This window comes from Pelophylax lessonae (genome assembly GCF_965119305.1).
Source record: "Pelophylax lessonae genome assembly, chromosome: 1".
Lineage (NCBI taxonomy): Eukaryota > Metazoa > Chordata > Amphibia > Anura > Ranidae > Pelophylax > Pelophylax lessonae.
The window spans coordinates 349900534-349920166 of NC_138768.1; the positions used below are offsets into that span (position 1 = coordinate 349900534).

At 42.1% G+C, this 19633-nt stretch overlaps 1 protein-coding gene across 1 annotated transcript in view; it reads left to right on the forward strand.

The window, feature by feature from the left end:
- ISCA1 (iron-sulfur cluster assembly 1) overlaps window positions 1–18728 on the forward strand; it is a 57748-nt gene extending 39020 nt beyond the window's left edge. The window contains exons 3-4 of the mRNA XM_082243571.1: window positions 4164–4269; window positions 18376–18728. Coding sequence (XP_082099697.1) covers window positions 4164–4269; window positions 18376–18524 — 255 coding nt within the window. The 3' untranslated portion in view covers window positions 18525–18728. The remainder of the gene's footprint in view (window positions 1–4163; window positions 4270–18375) is intronic.
- Window positions 18729–19633: the final 905 nt, after the last annotated feature.

Genomic DNA, 19633 nt, shown 5'->3' on the forward strand with positions numbered 1-19633 from the left:
CAGCCATTTGCTAAAATCATTTAAGTTCCTTCTTCTTCCTCATGAATGTACACATAGCACCCCATACTGACAGAAAAACACAGAATTGTTGACATTGTTGCAGATTTTATTAAAAAAGAAAAACTATAATATCACATGGTCCTAAGTATTCAGACCCTTTGCTGTGACACTCATATATTTATCTCAGGTGCTTTCCATTTCTTCTGATCATCCTTGAGATGGTTCTACACCTTCATTTGAGTCCAGCTGTGTTTGATTATACTGATTGGACTTGATTAGGAAAGCCACACACCTATCTATGTAAGACCTTCCAGATCACAATGCATGTCAGAGCAAATGAGAATCATGAGGTCAAAGGAACTGCCTGAAGGGCTCAGAGACAGAATTGTGGCAAGGCACAGATCTGGCCAAGGTTACAAAAAGATTTCTGCTGCACTTAAGGTTCCTAAGAGCACAGTGGCCTCCATAATCCTCAAATGGAAGACGTTTGGGACGACCAGAACCCTTCCTAGAGCTGGCCGTCCGGCCAAACTGAGCTATCGGGGGAGAAGAGCCTTGGTGAGAGAGGTAAAGAAGAACCCAAAGATCACTGTGGCTGAGCTCCAGAGATGCAGTCAGGAGATGGGAGAAAGTTGTAGAAAGTCAACCATCACTGCAGCCCTCCACCAGTCGGGGCTTTATGGCAGAGTGGCCCGACGGAAGCCTCTCCTCATGTAAGACACATGAAAGCCCGCATGGAGTTTGCTAAAAAACACCTGAAGGACTCCAAGATGGTGAGAAATAAGATTCTCTGGTCTGATGAGACCAAAATAGAACTTTTTGGCCTTAATTCTAAGCGGTATGTGTGGAGAAAACCAGGCACTGCTCATCACCTGTCCAATACAGTCCCAACAGTGAAGCATGGTGGTGGCAGCATCATGCTGTGGGGGTGTTTTTCAGCTGCAGGGACAGGACGACTGGTTGCAATCGAGGGAAAGATGAATGCGGCCAAGTACAGGGATATCCTGGACAAAAACCTTCTCCAGAGTGCTCTGGACCTCAGACTGGGCCGAAGGTTTACCTTCCAACAAGACAATGACCCTAAGCACACAGCTAAAATAACGAAGGAGTGGCTTCACAACAACTCCGTGACTGTTCTTGAATGGCCCAGCCAGAGCCCTGACTTAAACCCAATTGAGCATCTCTGGAGAGACCTAAAAATGGCTGTCCACCAACGTTTACCATCCAACCAGAGGATCTGCAAGGAGGAATGGCAGAGGATCCTTAAATCCAGGTGTGAAAGACTTGTTGCATCTTTCCCAAAAAGACTCCTGGCTGTATTAGATCAAAAGGGGGCTTCTACTAAATACTGAGCAAAGGGTCTGAATACTTAGGACCATGTGATATTTCAGTTTTTCTTTTTTAATAAATCTGCAACAATGTCAACAATTCTGTGTTTTTCTGTCAGTATGGGGTGCTATGTGTACATTCATGAGGAAGAATGATGAACCTAAATGATTTTAGCAAATGGCTGCAATATAACAAAGAGTGAAAAATTTAAGGGGGTCTGAATACTTTCCGTACCCACTGTATGCAAAATAGCCTAGGGCAGTAGGGGTGATTACTTCTTTAGGTCCGGTTCACACTTATGCGATGCGGGAAGGCTGCGAATCCGCAGCCTGTTCCCGCATCGCACACGCACCCCCGGCAGTTCACACTGCCATATGCGATACGCTGGGGGTGTCAATGTAATCTTAACGACAACCCCAGTTTGATCGCATATCGCAGTGCGATCTTGCAGTTCGCACAGGATCGGATCGCACAAGTGTGAACCGCTGTGCGATCCGATCCTGATGCGGCTGCCAAAAAGGGTCCCTGTGCGTGTTGGGTGCGGTGCGAATTTAGCCATACAAAGTGTATGGCTAAACTCGCACCGCACAGCCGATCGCATGTAATGAAGGAGCAGTGCGCTCCGACATTACATGCGAACCCCGCACTCGCATAAGTGTGACCCGGGGCTTATACTGCTAGCAGTATTACTTGTTGATGGTCATCTCATTGGCAACACTTTCATTATGGTACAATAGAACCAAGACTACTACGAACAAGCATTTATGTCAAAGTTGATATTTAATTGCTATTGTAGCCCTATCCTTATTCTTTATAATATGTATTTCTTTACTGTGGCTGAGCTTATATTTTGTACAATCTCTTCATTATTGTGTTTTTCTTTCTAAAGTGTGTGTGTGTGTGTATATGTATGTATGTGTGTGTGTATATGTGTGTGTGTATATATATATATATATATATATATATATATATATATATATATATATATATATATATATATATATATATATATATATATATATATATATATATATATATATATATATATATATATATATATATATATATATATATATATATATATATATATATATATATATATTATACTGAGTAGAGGGGGGAAAAAATGGCATTACCAAAAAACTAAAAATAGTTAGTGGGAGTAGTTTTGGTGGTGAACATGCTGAAAGATATATCCAGTTTTTTGAGACAACTTGCCATCAATTACTGGGTCAATTACTTTAGATTTTTCTTAATATAGTTTTTTTTTCCCAACGTTTTAACATTTTTCTATTGTGAATAAAATACGGCTTTATGACCTTTGCAAATCATTGCATTTTGTATTTATGTGAACTGTACACAGTGTCCCAACCTTTTTGGAATTGGAGCTGCAGTTAAAAAGAACTCTACTTTGCACTATTTGCTCCTAAACCGATGTAACCAAAGTGACCTTTCAGAAGAACCATAACTCTTTCTGTGAGAAAAGGCCTTTTGAATGAGGAATTTAAAAATTACAAGCTGTCAGTGGTGGAGGCGGTCCCAAACAAAGTGTGATTTCCGCAGCCCAAATTATTCTGGGCTTCTCATTTAGGATCAGCTCCTTTCCATATGATCAGCTCCAGAAACTGAGACCCAGTATTGAAAAGTTATGTTCTGAGATCTCTAGTTTTTGATATAAAAGCTGTATGTTTTTACAGAAGTGTTTTTAGTACTTTTGTTGCTCGCTGTCTCCAATGGAGGATAATACATTTTATTTCCTGTTACTGTCACCAAGACCCAAATTGAAGGACAGTCTCTCCAGTAGTAACAAAGACTGCAATAAAAACCTGCTTTACCCTCTAACCCTCAAATACACTTTTCAAAACTTGTGCTGGTATTGAGTTTTGAAGGGACCTTGTCACTAACTTAAAAAAAAAAATAAAATTGCAGCCAAGGGCATAAACTAGTTTTTAAATGCTTACTTGGCATTGTTTTGCTTTTCATAAAGTAACATGAATTAACTTGCAAGTTTGATTACTCCTAGGAAAAGCCAGTTCCAAGCATAGCTCCTTTCCTCCTTGCAAATCGTAGCCCTCTCTTTTGGGAGTGTCAAATTTGCCCTCAGTGCTGGCCCAGTAGATCTTCTTCTCCTCCCCTTCCCCTCCCTACATAATCTTTAAGTAGTTGACAGGGGAGATGCAAAGGGAAATACTATAGGTTGTCACTAAAATGATGTTTCTGAGTCTGCTCGGGCTGCTGCCATCATACCCAAGATGCTGCAGATAAAATATATTGCTTTGCTTAAGGTAGTTAACCTTCTGCTCCATCGATTGATAGGTGCTGGCTCCAATCTGTTTGCTACCCACTCCACAATCCTAACCGTCCAACAAAGAAAAGGAATGCACTTGCCATCATATAGCCTGCTCCTCGATCTGCTAACGTGTTTCACTCTCAAGCACTTTCACAGGAAGAATGTTGAGTGGTTTGGTGAAAGCTTCTCTTTAATCCTTTGATATCTACAGTAGGTGGATCATTGTTCCCTTAATATACAGCTATTTTCAAATGAGCAGCGCACATTCCTGGTCTCTCGAAGTGTAGTTCTTGATCATGTGATCACCATGTCAGCTATATGATATAGTGACTGTTCACGAAAAGCCATCGTTTTGACAGTGTAATGTAAAAAAAAAAAAAAAAAATGGTGTGTGTGTAGAAGTATGTAAGAATAAAAAAATACACACATTTTAAATGAAAAATACTGTAAATCATTTGTCAGTCTATAATAGGAAATCTGACTCTATTGTAACGTGCAGTCTGTAAAAACTGGTTTGTAACTCATGTTCCTCTTTTTATAACAGGTTGGCTTAAAAGTAGGAGTTCGTACCAGGGGCTGCAATGGCTTGTCCTATTACCTAGAATATGCAAAGTGTAAGGGTGCATCAGATGAAGAAGTAGTGCAAGATGGTAAGTTCACTAATTTGAAAATGGCACGATTGTTTGTTTTTCTTCTCTTAACCAAAGTAAAGAAAGGGGGAAAAAAAATACTTCATCAGTTAGTTTTAGTATGTCTTGGCTTTCTCAAGCGAATAGTTTTTCTATGTTTTCAAGTGCAATCTCCTCTTTTAATTCAAATACACAGATTGCATGGCTGTTATCACAGCAGTGCTCAGCTTTGTGAAAACTCTCTACTCTAAATTCCAAGCATGTGCTATTCTTTCAACAGATGCTGCCTAGGTGCATGCAAGGATTTGCTAAATTTTACAAGCTGTGTTCAGGTAGAACCTCAGAATCAGTGTTCCTTACATGTCACGACCTGTTATCTTGTTATTACCATAAACAGCTTCCATATTGAACACAAAACTTGGGTTTTAATAAAAGTGATTTGCGTAGTACATATGTGTTTTTTTATTTCAAATATAAGCATGATGTAATCTAATAAGAAGTGTTTTATTTTATTATGGTTTGTTTATAGCTCAAGTCAGTTCAGTTAACAACTTTAGCCCTGGAAGGTTTTACCCTCTTAATAACCAGGCCATTTTTTTGCTATTCGGCTCTGCCTTATTTTATCTAACAATTGCGTGGTCGTGCGACGCTGTACCCAAATACAATTGATGTCCTTTTTTTCCCACAAATGGAGCTTTATTTTGGTGGTATTTGATCAGCTCTGCGGTTTTTAGATTTTGCGCTATAAACAAAAATAGCGACAATTTTGAAAAAATATATTTTTTTACTTTACTGCTATAAAACATTCCCAATAAAAAAAATTTTAAAAATCATTTTTTTTTTTTTTTATCAGTTTAACCACTTTAATACAGGGCAGTTAAACACCTTCCCGCCCAGACCAATTTTCAGCTTTCAGCGCTCTCACATTTTGAATGACAATTGCTCAGTCATGCTACACTGTAACCAAACAAAATTTTTATCATTTTTTTCACACAAATAGAGCTTTCTTTTGGTGGTATTTGATCACAACTGGGTTTTTTATTTTTTGTGATATAAGCAAAAAAAGAGCAAAAATTTTGAAAAAAAAACACTTTTTTTTTAGTTTCTATTAAAACATTTTGCAAAAAATTTATTTTTCTTCATACATTTTGGCCAAAATGTATACTGCCACTTATCTCTAGTAAAAATAACCCATATTAGTGTATATTATTTAGTCTGTGTGAAAGTTATTGAGTCTAGAAGCTATGGTACCAATTCCTGAAAATTGATCACACCTGATGTACTAACGGCCTATATCCTTTCTTGAGGCCCTAAAATGTCAGAACAGTACAAATACCCCCCAAATGACCCCTTTTTGGAAAGTAGACAGTCCAAGGTATTTAGTAAGAGGCATAGTGAGTTTTTTGAAGTTTTAATTTTTTCCCACAATTCTTGGGAAAATGAAGAAAAAAAATTGTTTTTTTTTCCCACAAAGTTGTCAATTTATAAATTATTTCTAACACCTAGCATGTACACAGCAAAAATGAAACCCCAAAATACTTTCTGCCACTCCTCCTGAGTATGGCAATACCACATGTGTGAGACTTTTACACAGCCTGGCCACATACAGAGACCCAACGTCCAGGGAGCTCCTTCCCGGGCCAAGGAGGCGGCTCCGCCCCTTTACACGCCTTCCGGCGCCTCCCAATTACTCCACGAGGTGTTTGGTCACCTCAAACATGGCCACCCCCATGCTGGAGACACGAGGCTACGCCAATATGGCGGCCTCATTCGATCTGCAGGACAATGACGGCGGCCTGTGTAGGATAGCGGCGGCTTGCAAGCTAGCAGCGGCCTGCGGGAGGTGTGCATTAGGCCTGTGCGGCCTGCGGGAGTGCCTCGGCCTGCGGGAGGTGTCCTCGGCCTGTGGGAGGTGTCCTCGGCCTGTGGAAGTGACCGGCTTTTGGCTGCAGTAACTCAGGCATAGGCATCGGCCTGTGTACACACTATGACAGGTAGGATACCTCTATATTTGAAAAGGTAAAGCCTTTTAGTAGTCTGCCACTGACTTCAGTCACCCTTACAGTCATATAGTGACTTTAGATAGTCAGCTCCCAAACCAAGCCTCCTGGTTTCTATTCACAAAATCACACTCAAATTGGGGGATCTGTGACCTGTTATAGGATAGAGGGGAGACCCAGAAACTGAGTGTCCGACCATCCAAAAGAGGGGCCCGCGTCCCCAACAAACCCGACAGGGGGAGAGGGGGGAACATTCTACTCACCATACCGGAACCAGGCGGGCGCCAACTCCTGACAGAACCCCTCTCCACCGGCCTGCACGGGCTCGTAGGCTGAACTGGGGTGACCACTGGATCTCAACATCCAGCCCGTCGCCCAGTTTCAGTGTGCTTGCTTGAAGATCTCACAGGAACAATGGAGAAAAAAAGCTGTTTAAAAAATTATTTCTAAAAAAAAATCCTGCCAGGACCGAAGATCCTAGCAAGGAATCTAGGTCCTTACTCCTAACTAGACAGAAAAAAAACTGATTTGCTGTAGCAGGAAGTGAGAGGATATACCCTCTGGGACTGCCCCTAGGGTGTGGCCAGAACGTTTTCTTTCCTGTCTAGTCCTACTCCTCTAGAGGGCAGTATAACCCGAGTTGATATTAATCAAGGAGGACTACGTCTGTCAATGAGCTTAAGAGAAAAGGATTTTACGGTAAGATTTTACAAAAATCAATTTTTTTTTTTTACACAAACTTGTCAATTTATAGGATATTTCTAACACATAGCATGTACATAGCAAAAATGACACCCCAAAATACATTCTGCCACTCTTCCTGAGTATGGCGATACCATATGTGTGGGACTTTTACACCGCCTGGCCATAAACCGAGACCCAACATCCAAGTAGACACCTTCAGACGTTCTAGGAGCATGCATTTTACATCTAATTTCCTGACAACCTATTAAATTTTTGATGGCCCTTCATATTTCTAACACATAGCATGTACATACCAATTACACCCCAAAATATATTCTGCTGAGCAAAGGGTAAACAAAAGATTACCTGTGGTTTTAGTAGTGGTCCACAGAGGAGAGCATCCAGGTAGAAGGCAGGGATGTGGTCCATGACAGCAAAAGCAATCGGACAGGCAGCAGGCAGAAATACTGTCCATAGTCATTACAGGCAGCAGGCAGGAGTACTGTGCATAGTCATTACAGGCAGCAAGCAGGGATACTGTCCATAGTCATTACAGGCAGCAAGCGGGGATAGTGTCAGCACAGCCAAGCATTGGTCCAGGTAGCAGGCAGTGATGTGGTCTATAAAGTCCTGGGTCATTATATGCAGCGATATGTTCAACACAGCCAAAATATTGATTCAGGCAGCAGGAAGGACCATCACGCTTAGGCCTCGGTCAGGAAAGAATGGGGACAGGGGTAGAGGCTTCTCCCACCCAAATCGCTTTGAAGCCTCCGGACTCCAGACCCTGTTATAGGAACACAGAAAACCAAAAACGGTTTTTCTATACTCCTAACTCTCTTCTGAAGCCCCTCACATATATGTGAGACCCCTGTCTACTGAAGTAGAAGGGCAAAAGATCAGTCCAAGTGGCAGGCAAAAAGCGTGGTTGATTAGCAGGCCGGGTCGGTACACTTGGAAGTCAGAAACTTGGTTTAAAACGGCAGGCAAAGGCATCGTCGGTAAACAGGCTGAGGTCGGTACACATGGATTTCAGAAACTTGGTTTTTAAAACGGCAGGCAAATGCATCGTCGGTAAACAGGCCAGGGTCTGGTAACGTAGAAACATGGTAGCATGGTGATCTGACGGGTATTTCAAAATGGGAAATGGCAGTCTTAAAATTAAGGGGGATCTAAAATCTTATGGCTGTATGGTAGATTTTGAAGCAATCTCCAATGCATAGGCCAGGTTGGGAGGGACAATCGGGACAATAACTAGTGTCTCTTCTAATTCCATTTCTGCTGCACACACGACATCTCTTTTGGCGCCTTCTTCCTGATTCTGTGGGGGGAATGTTATAGGGAAAATGTAGCTCGTGAAGTCTACTCACACTATCCGAGCGAATGCTTGCTGGGGCCGGTCCTTGTTGGTATATTAGGGCAGTGATGATTTCTTCAATGTACTTGAGGTAGTGGAGGTGTGGGTTTCCGGGTATTTTTTGATGGCAGACAAAGGAATTGTACATGGCCATATGAAAAAGGTAAAATGCAACTTTTTTGTACCAGTAACGGTACCTTCTGGTTGATAAATAGGGCTGCAGCATCTGGTCATTTAAATCCACCCCCCCCCCCCATGAACAAATTGTATTTGTGGACGCATTCAGGCTTTGTAATGGGGCCACATCTTCGGGGAATCTCCACCACGGTGTCATTGTGGATGGTGGACAAGATGTAGACATCTTTCTTGTCCCTCCACTTCATGGCCAACACTTCCTCATTCCTCATAAATGCGGTTTCCCCCGGTTGAAGATTTTTTTGGACCAAAGGTTGTGGGAATCCCTATTTTTTTCTGCTGTACCACAGGCCAGGGTTTTTTCCAGGTATAGGTGACGAAAAAGGGGAAGACTGGTGGAATAATTATCCACATAAAGATGGTATCCTTTTTTGAACAGGGGGTATGCCAGGTCCTAGAAAATTTTCCCACTGGTTCCGATGTATGTTGGGCATTCGGGGGGCTGGAGCTGGGAGTCTTTGCCTTCATAGACACGAAAGGCATAGACATACCCAGTGGCTCTCTCGCATAATTTGTTCATTTTCACCCCATACCTGGCTCTCTTATTTGGGATATATTGCTTGAAGTGCACACGGCCAGTATAATGAATAAGGGTTTCATCCACACATATGTTTTTGTCTGGGACATACACTACAGCAAATTTTTGTAAAAAATAATTTATTAGGGGGCGCAATTTATATAATTTGTCGTGGTTGGGATGATCTCGGGGAGGGCACTGTGAATTGTCACTGAAATGGAGGAAGCGCATGATCATGTCATACCTTGATCTGGACATGACAGCGGAAAAAAGAGGCATGTGGTGGATGGGGTGGCTGGACCAGTAGGCATGGACTTCATTTTTCTTAGAGAGCTCCATGTTGAGTGTAAGTCCCAAAAATATTTTGAATTCGTCCACTGTAAGACGGTGCCAATTGAACATGCGGGCATAGGAAGAATCGGGGTTGGAGGCAACAAATTGATCTGCGTAAAGGTTGGTTTGGTCCACAATGTACTCCAGCAAGTCTTGGGGAAAAAACAAATAAAAATAATCCAATAGGGAAAAATTTGAAGTGTTGGGCTGCACACCTGGCTGTGCGGTGAAAGGGGGGATTATCGCTGTTCCTGAGCTGGCAGGCAACCATACGGGGTTTGCCAGGGTATCGGGAAGGTGGGTTTGGACCCGGCTTCTTCGGGTTGCACTAGTTATTCCAGTGCTGGTACTGGGCTCCTCTTCTTGGGGTCTAGCTGCGGCGGTGTTGGTGCTGCTAGTTGAAGGATGGTGTTCTGGGCTTACTCTCCTTATCCTTTTAGGAGGACGGACTGTTTCCGCCTCGTATTCAAGGTCCGATCCACTATCCTCCACTGGCTCATATTCCGAACCAGTATCGGATGATGCGAGCTCCCCGGCGCTCTCATCACCTGACCCTGCTATTATTTCAAATGCCTCCTGTGCTGTGAAAAGCCTTTTGGCCATACTGGCGGTACTGATTGGTACTGGCGGTACTGGTGGGTATTGGCGGTACTGGTGGGTATTGGCGGTACTGGTGGGTATTGGCGGTACTGGTGGTACTGGTGGGTTGTTTGATGGGCTGACAGATGATCCAGATGTGATGACAGATCCAGATGTTCTGACAGATCCAGATGGGCTGTGACACTGGTGACAGGGCCTCTTTATTGGGGGGGGGGCTGTGTAGTGCACTTTTTACTAAAATTAGACAGTAAATGTACTCACTGATCACTGATCTCTGCTATTCTCCTCACACGATCGGTGTGTGTGAGGAGAACAGCTCAGATCAGTAGTAACAGCTTTCCAATGTTATTGTTGTGACCGGCTGTGATTTGGACACAGCCGATCACGTGGTAAACAGCCAATTTTATTGGCTTTTTACCCTGATCGGGTATGCGCTGTGTCCGAGGGACGCATTACATGCCCGATCGCTGCGGTGCGCGCTCTCAGGAGCGCGCAGCAGCTTGTTATCCTGGCCGCCGTCATATGACGTCCGGTCAGGATAACTCAACCACATTCCCGCCGTCATTTTGTAATAGGGCGGGCGGGAAGTGGTTAAGCCAATTTGTATTCTGCTAAATATTTTTGGTAAAAAAAAAAACATATATTAATTGGTATGCACAAAAGTTATAGCATTTTACAAACTATGGGGTAGATTTTTGGACTTTATTTTTTTGATTGTTATTAGTAGTGGCGGAGATCAGCGATTTTTAGCGGAACTGCGACATTGCGGTGGACAAATCTGACACGAAGTGACACTTTTTGGGGACCAGTGACACCAATGCAGTGATCAGTGCTAAATAATATGCACTGTTACTGTATAAATGGCACTGGCAGGGAAGGGGTTAAGTGTGCTCCTAAATTGTGCTTACTAACTATGGGGGGGGGGGGAAGGCTCTGTGACAGGCACACACAGATCGGTGTTTCAGGTTAGCTGAGACACACAATCTCATTGTGCCTGTCTGACAGGAGAGCCGCCTGCTTTGTTTGCATAGGCAGACGGCTCTCCTGTCAGTTTCCCTGAAGATCACGGGAGGCCGGCGGCGACCGTGCCCGCTCCTCCTGCGGTCCGGCTCCCGCTGTGTCTAATCACAACGGTTACGCGGCGCAGAGACCATTTGTACATCACGTAGATCTGTGTTTATGCGCAGCCAAGCCGCCCCCTGCCACAGTAAATCTGCAAGGGGTGGTCGGCAAGGGGTTAAAGCTTATAGAAGTATTATAGGTTCCACGGTTGAGCTTAAAGCTCCTCTTATTCACTACAAAGGAAGAATGTCTTCCTTTGGGTATTCACGCTGCTGCTTGTTTGACATGAATACCTATTTGCTTTCCAGTGGCAGAGTTCTCTCAAGCTCCAGAAGACTGCAAGGTATGATGAACTAAAATGGGGTTTGGTCAGTATAGGCACAAGCTGCGGGGCTGGAATTTCACTCTGCATACCAAAGAGGTGGCGGCGAGTGACGCTAATGGCAACCATAGATGGGTAAAAAAGTTTAAGGGGTTTTTTTTTTTTTCCTGGACATAAGTTTGTTACAGCTTAGTCCAAAACGTAAATTTTTGAATTATAACTAAAGGCAAACTTTAGACTAAATCATACATCTTACTCTAACACTTTTATACACAGACAGGACATAGGGAGGGGGGAGATGGACCAAAAAAAACATATATTCCTGCAGACCCTTTTCTTCTCTATTAATCTGGCTCCTTCTGCTTGTTGCAACAACAAAAAAAAAAATAGAGGGGAATAAATTATTATCCTTCTTTTTTTTTTTTTTTTTTTTTTTACCATATCCCCAAAACTAGCAATTGTAATTGAATCCCCTTCCAAGATAACCAAATTAAGTTTTTTTTTTTTTAAATTTTGACTAGAGGTAAAATCACCCATTAAAACATTTAATGCACAGTTGCTTGGCATCACAGTGTACAGTACATCCAGAAAGTATTCACAGTGCTTTACTTTTTCCAGCCTTATTCCAAAGTGGATTAAATTCATTATTTTCCTCAAAATTCTACAAACCATGCCCCATAATGACAACATGAAAGAAGTTTGTTATAAATGTTTGCAAATGTATAAAAAAAAAATCACATGTGCAGAAGTATTCACAGCCTTTGCCATGACACTTAAAATTGAGCTCAGGTGTATCCTGTTTCCACTGATCATCCTTAAGATGTTTCTACAACTTGATTGGAGTCCACCTGTGGTAAATTCAGTTGATTGGACATGATTTGAAAAAGGCACACACCTGTCTAAGGTCCCACAGTTAACCGTGCATGTCAGAGCACAAACAAAGCCATGAAGTCCAAGGAATTGTCTGTAGATCTCTGAGACAGGATTGTATCAAGGTGCAAATCTGGGGAAGGGTGCAGAAACCTTTCTGCAGAATTGAAGGTACCAATGAGCACCATGGCCTCCATCATCCGTAAATGGAAGAAGTTTGGAACCACCAAAACTCTTCCTAGAGCTGGCCGCCTGGCCAAACTGAGTGATCAGGGGAGAAGGGCCTTAGTCAGGGAGGTGACCAGGAACCAGATGGTCACTCTGACGGAGCACCAGCGTTTCTCTGTGAAGAGAGGAGAACCTTTCCGAAGAACAACCATCCCTGCAGCAATCCACCAATCAGGCCTGTATGGTAGAGTGGCCAGACGGAAGCCACTCAGTAAAAGACACATGACAGCCTGTCTGGAGTTTGCCAAAAGGTATCTGAAGGACTTTTTGACCATGAGAAATAAAATTCTCTGATCTGATCAAACAAAGATTGAACTCTTTGGCCTGAATGGCAAGCATCATGTCTGGAGGAAACCAGGCACCACTCGCCCCCTGGCCAATACGGTCCCTACAGTGAAGCATGGTGGTGGCCGCATCATGCTGTGGGGATGATTTTCAGAGACAGGAACTGGGAGACTGGTCCTGATCGAGGGAAGATGAATGAATCAATCCTTGATAAAAACCTGCTCCAGAGCTCTCTTGACCTAAAACTGGAGTGAAGGTTCATCTTCCAACAGGACAACGACCCTAAGCCCACATCCAAGATAACAAAGGAGTGGCTACGAGACAACTCTGTGAATGTCCTTGAGTGGCCCAGCCAGAGCCCAGGATTGAACATCTCTGGAGAGATCTGAAATCGGCTGTGCACCGATGCTTCTCATCCAACCTGTTGGTGCTTGGAAGGTCCTGCAAAGAAGAATGGGAGAAACTGGGAAAAAATAGTTGTTGCAAGCTTGTAGCCTCATAACTCAGGCTTGAGGCTGTAATTGGTGCCAAGGGTGCTTTAACGAAGTATTGAGCAAAGGCCGTGAATACTTATGTACGTGTGGGTGTGGGTGTGGGTGTGTGTGGTGTGTGTGGGTTTTTTTTTTTTTTTTTAATAAATTTGAGAAGATTTCAAGCAAACTTCTTTCACTTTGTCATGGGGTATTGTTTGTAGAATTTTGAGAAAAATAATTAACTTAATCCATTATGGAGTAAGGCTGTACCATAACAAAATGTGGAAAAAGTGAAGCACTATGAAAACATTCCAGATTCACTGTATCCTACAAATATCCACATACATGGTTACAAATATTAGTTTACACTCACAAGCATGATGGATGAAATTTCCACATTCAACACGTTTCACAGGGTAAAGCCTGCTTCTTTAGGAATGAAAACTTTTTTCCATTTATTGAAGATGGCCATCAAAAGTGCATACATTGGGAACGCACAGAAGACTCCTTTATTAAAGGTAGGTCAACATGCCAAGACATGGGCCAGTAGGAGAGGAAACACTTAGCACCAGAGCTGGAGAATGTCAGGCAGCACAGGTATACTCTTCTCTAACTAGTTTCCTCCATGATGGATGCTCCATGCATCAAAAGGGGTCCACAGATGGCATGCACATTTTTAAGCATGGAGCAAAAGGAATAGTGCACAGTACAACACCTGTCCCTGGTCCCCCTCCTGGGAACAAATAAGACTTGGTCTTTATCTATCCTATCTATCCAGTATGGCATGTGATGTTTTAACCTCTCTGATAATATCCTCGCATAGATGGTAATGTCTTAATTTAACAAGAAGTTTGCCTATAGCTTGAACAGAGGGTAGGATACTTCCCATCTTTAGTAAGGATTGTTATATAGGGTAACATTTCCCCTAAAAGGCCTTTCCCCTAAAAGGCCTTTCACTATTCATCTCCATTGACACCAGTGATCCATAATCCTGATTTCACACCTGGTTCAGAATCTAAACCGATCCAAAGGTTGGCAAGAGTGGGTAGGACAAGATACATGCATTCTGCCACCTCCCATGGTTGGCTGTCTACTCAAGATATTTCAGCTCTCATACACCTCATTTGAGTTCTTGGTCCGCATTTCGCAGTCTATACCGGAGGCAGGACTATATGCTAGGCCACTGACCGCTTTTGAGCACTTTTGTGCAGATGGCAAGAATGTACCGCATTTGCTGTCAGTCTTATATAAAAAGCCTATTGCACCTGCGGAAGGCTATATTCCTTCATATATCTTCTGATGGTAGTTAGATTTACAAACTTCGCTCTCAGCACAGCAAATCACCAGGATTATCTCTTTGGCCTATAAATCATCTATATCCAACCATTTTCAGGAACCATTATAAGCGCTTATCCAAATGGTTAGGGTCCCGAACCCTACTCAATAAATGTACCTGGCAAACTCTTACATATTTTCTGGCAGTGTCCGCTGCGCACTCCGTTTTGGAAGGAGGTGGGGAACATGATCAAACGATGGTTATGTCTCGATCTTGGCTTGGACTCTTTGGTATATCTTTTGCATCTAATCTCAGTGCATTTAAGCCACTGCAAAATTCTCTGACCGCGCATCTGTTGAATGCTGCCCAGGCGTGCATCCTTGACCTATGGAAGCGCTCAACCCGGCCATCCTTAAAACAATGGTTTCCCAAAATAGACAAGATTAGGACAATGGGAAAACATGACAGCATCTCTCTGTGGAAAGAAGGGATCAGTTCAGCGATACCTAGTTGCCATGGACGGCCTTTACGTGCACGTCGCATGATACTATTAGCTCCCCCGCTGAGTTTCATAAATCCTGACATAAGATGATATGCCATGACCCCCTTCGCTGTCTTTCTGGGGTGGATAGAGAGAAGCTTTTTGTCCTGTTTATTTTTTGGTCCCCCCCCCCCGTCCTTGAACAAGTAATTAGGTCTAACTAAGGCACCTTTCACACTTGTGCGACCTAAAAGTTGCACGGTTTTACTGCGATTTTTAACCGCAATTTTTTTTGCCGCGATTGTGACTGGACTTGAAGCAATGCCTATGTCTACAGACCTCAAAACGCATCAAAGTCAGACTAAAGTAGTGCAGGTCGGGCTACTTTGAAGTCATTGCAACTTGAAGTCACGCAGATATGAACAGTACTCATTGGAAATCATGGAGTACGACTTGTCATGCGACTTTGCAGTCCCAAGTCGCAGGGCAAGTCGCACAAGTGTGAAAGGGGCCTAAAAGGGATTTGTTAGGTAATCCCCAGAAGGTTCTTATTGCCTCTTCTTCTTCTTTTTTTTTAGGAACGCTATTGCCACACAATCACTGTGATATAATTATTGATACTAGGATTCGGAATACTGTTGTGGGTTATATAGGCTAAAGACCTCCGTTCACATCTCTTCTCTACCCTTCCTGATAGCATTCATATATCTCCGAAACTGGGGGGGTCAGATATTCTGGGATACATTTTTTTTTTTTTTTATTTCTATAGAGATTTATATCCATCTGTCCCTGGTCAGTCCTCTATTTTAGAACTGCTAATTGCTGGCTCGATCTCCCTTTTGTAGTTTCCCCGTCCTAGTAATTTATGACCTCCTCAGCTGCCATAGTAAGTTTTTACCTCCTTCAGGTATGTATGCATACTTTTCCTTCTTTTTTTTTTTTTTTTTTTTTTTTTTTTACTATCTTTAAGATTTTGGGTTTCTCTCGCTTTTTATTATAGAGAAGGTGTCTGTAGCTAAAACCCCAACCACCCGCCCGGCGCTTCAGGATATATAAAACAGTGTTTGACTGGATATGATAAAATGTAAACGTTGTACTCCACTAAAATCTATAACTTATAAAATCCAGTGGATGTGTAATCCTATAAAACATATAAAATTTTCATAAAACTTATAAAATATGTGTATCCTTTTAATACACTAGCTGCCGCTGTTGATAAAGTCCATGCAAAAGATGTATAAATAAAGCCCAATCCGTATGTCTCAGTCCAATAATTCATACATTCAGCAGCGCTTATACACAAACTCCCAGTATGTGCAAGTAAAAGCAATCCGCTTCTGCAGCAGATCCACACCCGCAGAGACTGTTAAGTTCACTCTCATGTGGTAACAAATCACAGCCTGTTAGATCTTGCTCAGATGTCAATCACCAGTGTTTTAACAACCAGGACACAAAAGCCTCCACCACACCGACTGTGCTCCCCTATGCAGTGGAAACTCACCAATTGGTTAATTAAGCCAAGCCTTTATCATAAGCTGCATGAGCCCTTGCTTCACACTGGTATGTCTTCTCCAGAGTATTATCCATGCCCCAGGGATCATCACCAGGTTATGTGTCTTCTTAGTTGGATTTGTAAGCAAAATAGGAAGCAGGACATAGCGTAATACTGTCACAATTTTATTGAATATACCATGTTCCCTCACCCTTCAATAAATATGCTTACATTAAAATCACCCTTTGCACGCATGTAGTAAACAATATTAGAGACTGGGAAGGTACCGCTGCTCGCCGTCCACGAGCTATGGCGTCTCCCTGCAGCGGGATGTATCGCTTCAGCGGTCAGCCGACGGGTTCAGCAAACTCCGATAGGCTCCTCCCTCCGTCTCCAAGGTAGCAACGTCCGTGCGTACTGACGCGTTTCGTCACGTGGGACTTCAACCGAGGACTCGGTTGAAGTCCCACGTGACGAAACGCGTCAGTACGCACGGACGTTGCTACCTTGGAGACGGAGGGAGGAGCCTATCGGAGTTTGCTGAACCCGTCGGCTGACCGCTGAAGCGATGCATCCCGCTGCAGGGAGACGCCATAGCTCGTGGACGGCGAGCAGCGGTACCTTCCCAGTCTCTAATATTGTTTACTACATGCGTGCAAAGGGTGATTTTAATGTAAGCATATTTATTGAAGGGTGAGGGAACATGGTATATTCAATAAAATTGTGACAGTATTACGCTATGTCCTGCTTCCTATTTTGCTTACAAATCCAACTAAGGAGACACATAACCTGGTGATGATCCCTGGGGCATGGATAATACTCTGGAGAAGACATACCAGTGTGAAGCAAGGGCTCATGCAGCTTATGCATAAAGGCTTGGCTTAATTAACCATTTGGTGAGTTTCCACTGCATAGGGGAGCACAGTCGGTGTGGTGGAGGCTTTTGTGTCCTGGTTGTTAAAACACTGGTGATTGACATCTGAGCAAGATCTAACAGGCTGTGATTTGTTACCACATGAGAGTGAACTTAACAGTCTCTGCGGGTGTGAATCTGCTGCAGAAGCTGATTGCTTTTACTTGCACATACTGGGAGTTTGTGTATAAGCGCTGCTGAATGTATGAATTATTGGACTGAGACATACGGATTGGTCTTTATTTATACATCTTTTGCAAAGGCTTTTTATTGTAAAGAATATTTTATCTTGCAAAGAGAAAGTGGTCCTGTTCGGGTCTGTTGACTCTTTTCTTGTGGGCCTGTTTTCTATATTACTGCCCACCTCTGTTTATTGCTTTGGGAGGTCCCATGGTCTTTGACTACAGATCCTGTGACCTGTACTGTATGATCAGATAATGAGAATGTTGATTGCCTTCAAATTCCATATCTTGGAGTACAATATTCTTTGTTTCTTTATTTCTTGCTATTAAACTATAACCCTATGGAGTGGATGGGGTTATGTGAGGGTCCATTGGGGGGTGTTTTTACAGTAAAGTTTTTTTTGCCAATGTCCAATCACCTGAAAGTAGCAGCATATGACCCATGCTCTAGGACTACAGATCCAGAGTCCTTTACTATACTCCCAAGATATAAAGTTCAAAGGATAGTCTAAATACAAACTTTCTTCCTGGAGTTCTTTTAAAGGTGCAGATTTAATAAATGTAATCCTGATCTGGGCTAAATGATCGAATAACTAACTTAAAAAGCAGACTGTATTGTATTCTAGACTTTACTGGTAGCATGCTGTGACTCTCTATGCAGTTTTTAGCCTAGATCATGGAGCCTGCGTTTTTAAAAATAAGTGATCAAAGGCAGCTTAAATACTTCTGTTGAAATGGTAAAAATTATTGTTTCTGTAAAGGTCTGTAAAATTTCTTTTACATTATAGTACTGCTTTGTAAACCTTCAAGAGTAATCCAGTTTTTGTAAATGCACTGTTGTTTTTTTTTCCTCGCAGGAGTGAGAGTGTTCATAGAGAAGAAAGCACAGCTGACTTTATTAGGAACTGAAATGGACTATGTAGAAGATAAACTCTCTAGTGAGTTCGTATTTAATAACCCCAACATTAAAGGAACCTGTGGCTGTGGAGAAAGCTTCAACATTTGATACAAAAGGCTGTAGCTTGCTTTTAACCTACAAATGGGTTTTCCATCATAAAATCTTGCATTGCAAAGCACTTTTTTCTCAAACTCTCAGGCTTTTAAAATTTATCTTTTAACTTGGATTCAACCTAATAAAGGTTTAATTTTGTTTTGTGAGCAAAAATGCTCTTTCGTGCAATCTTCCATCCTTGTATCACTGGAGTCATTATTAAACAGAACACTTACATCCAGGCATTGCCAAAATGTTTTTCAAGCCTTTATTTGTCCTTTTTAATAAAGTGTCTTTTGACAGTCTGCAGTCATAAATGCAAGAATTACACCGCTCTCCTTCTATAGCAGTTATACTGTACTTCCTGTGACAGTCTCGCTTATTGCTGAAGAAAACCCCTAACAATGGTTTTATTTGCAGCTCCAATCCCTAGCTATTTTATTTGTATGCATTATGGTCAATCCATCAAGAGTAGGATGCAACAATTTGTCTTTTTTTTTTATGGCTGTAGCATTTGGCCAGTACCAACTATTCTGGTATATTTTGGAGCTTAAATCCGTAGAGATCCAGTAAGCCAGCATGTGATTTAGCTTTCTTTCTACCACCTATAAACTTGAATTTAAGCCTTTGGTGGAGTTTTACTTTTAAAGCTACATTAACCCCACTTTAATGGAGTTGGATCACTAATAGGTTAGTTGTTTCTGCTATTGGCTACTGTACATTGCTTCAGATGTCATTAAAAAAGACCAGTTGCTCTTAATATGAAAATGGATGAACCCTCTGGAAGGTGGGAATGGTCTATACAATTGTTAATTTCTAGCAGCATGAAACAGTCAGTAAGCAATTTATTAAAAATTGTTCTCCTTTTTATAGATTTTTTTTTTTTTTTACCTTATAACTTTCATAGTCATTTCTGATGGATGCTTTATTTGATTGTTAACCACTCCCTAAAGGCAGTCTCTACTTTTTTTTTTTTTTTTTTTTTTAACACCATGTTAAGCCCATCTGACGGGATGCAGGGGGTTCTTCACAGAACTGTGAATGAATTAACCTACAAGTCCTTCTCCATGCAACAAAGTGTTCTCATTATCTTGCTTAGTCCATGGTTTATTCCTGTAGTTCTC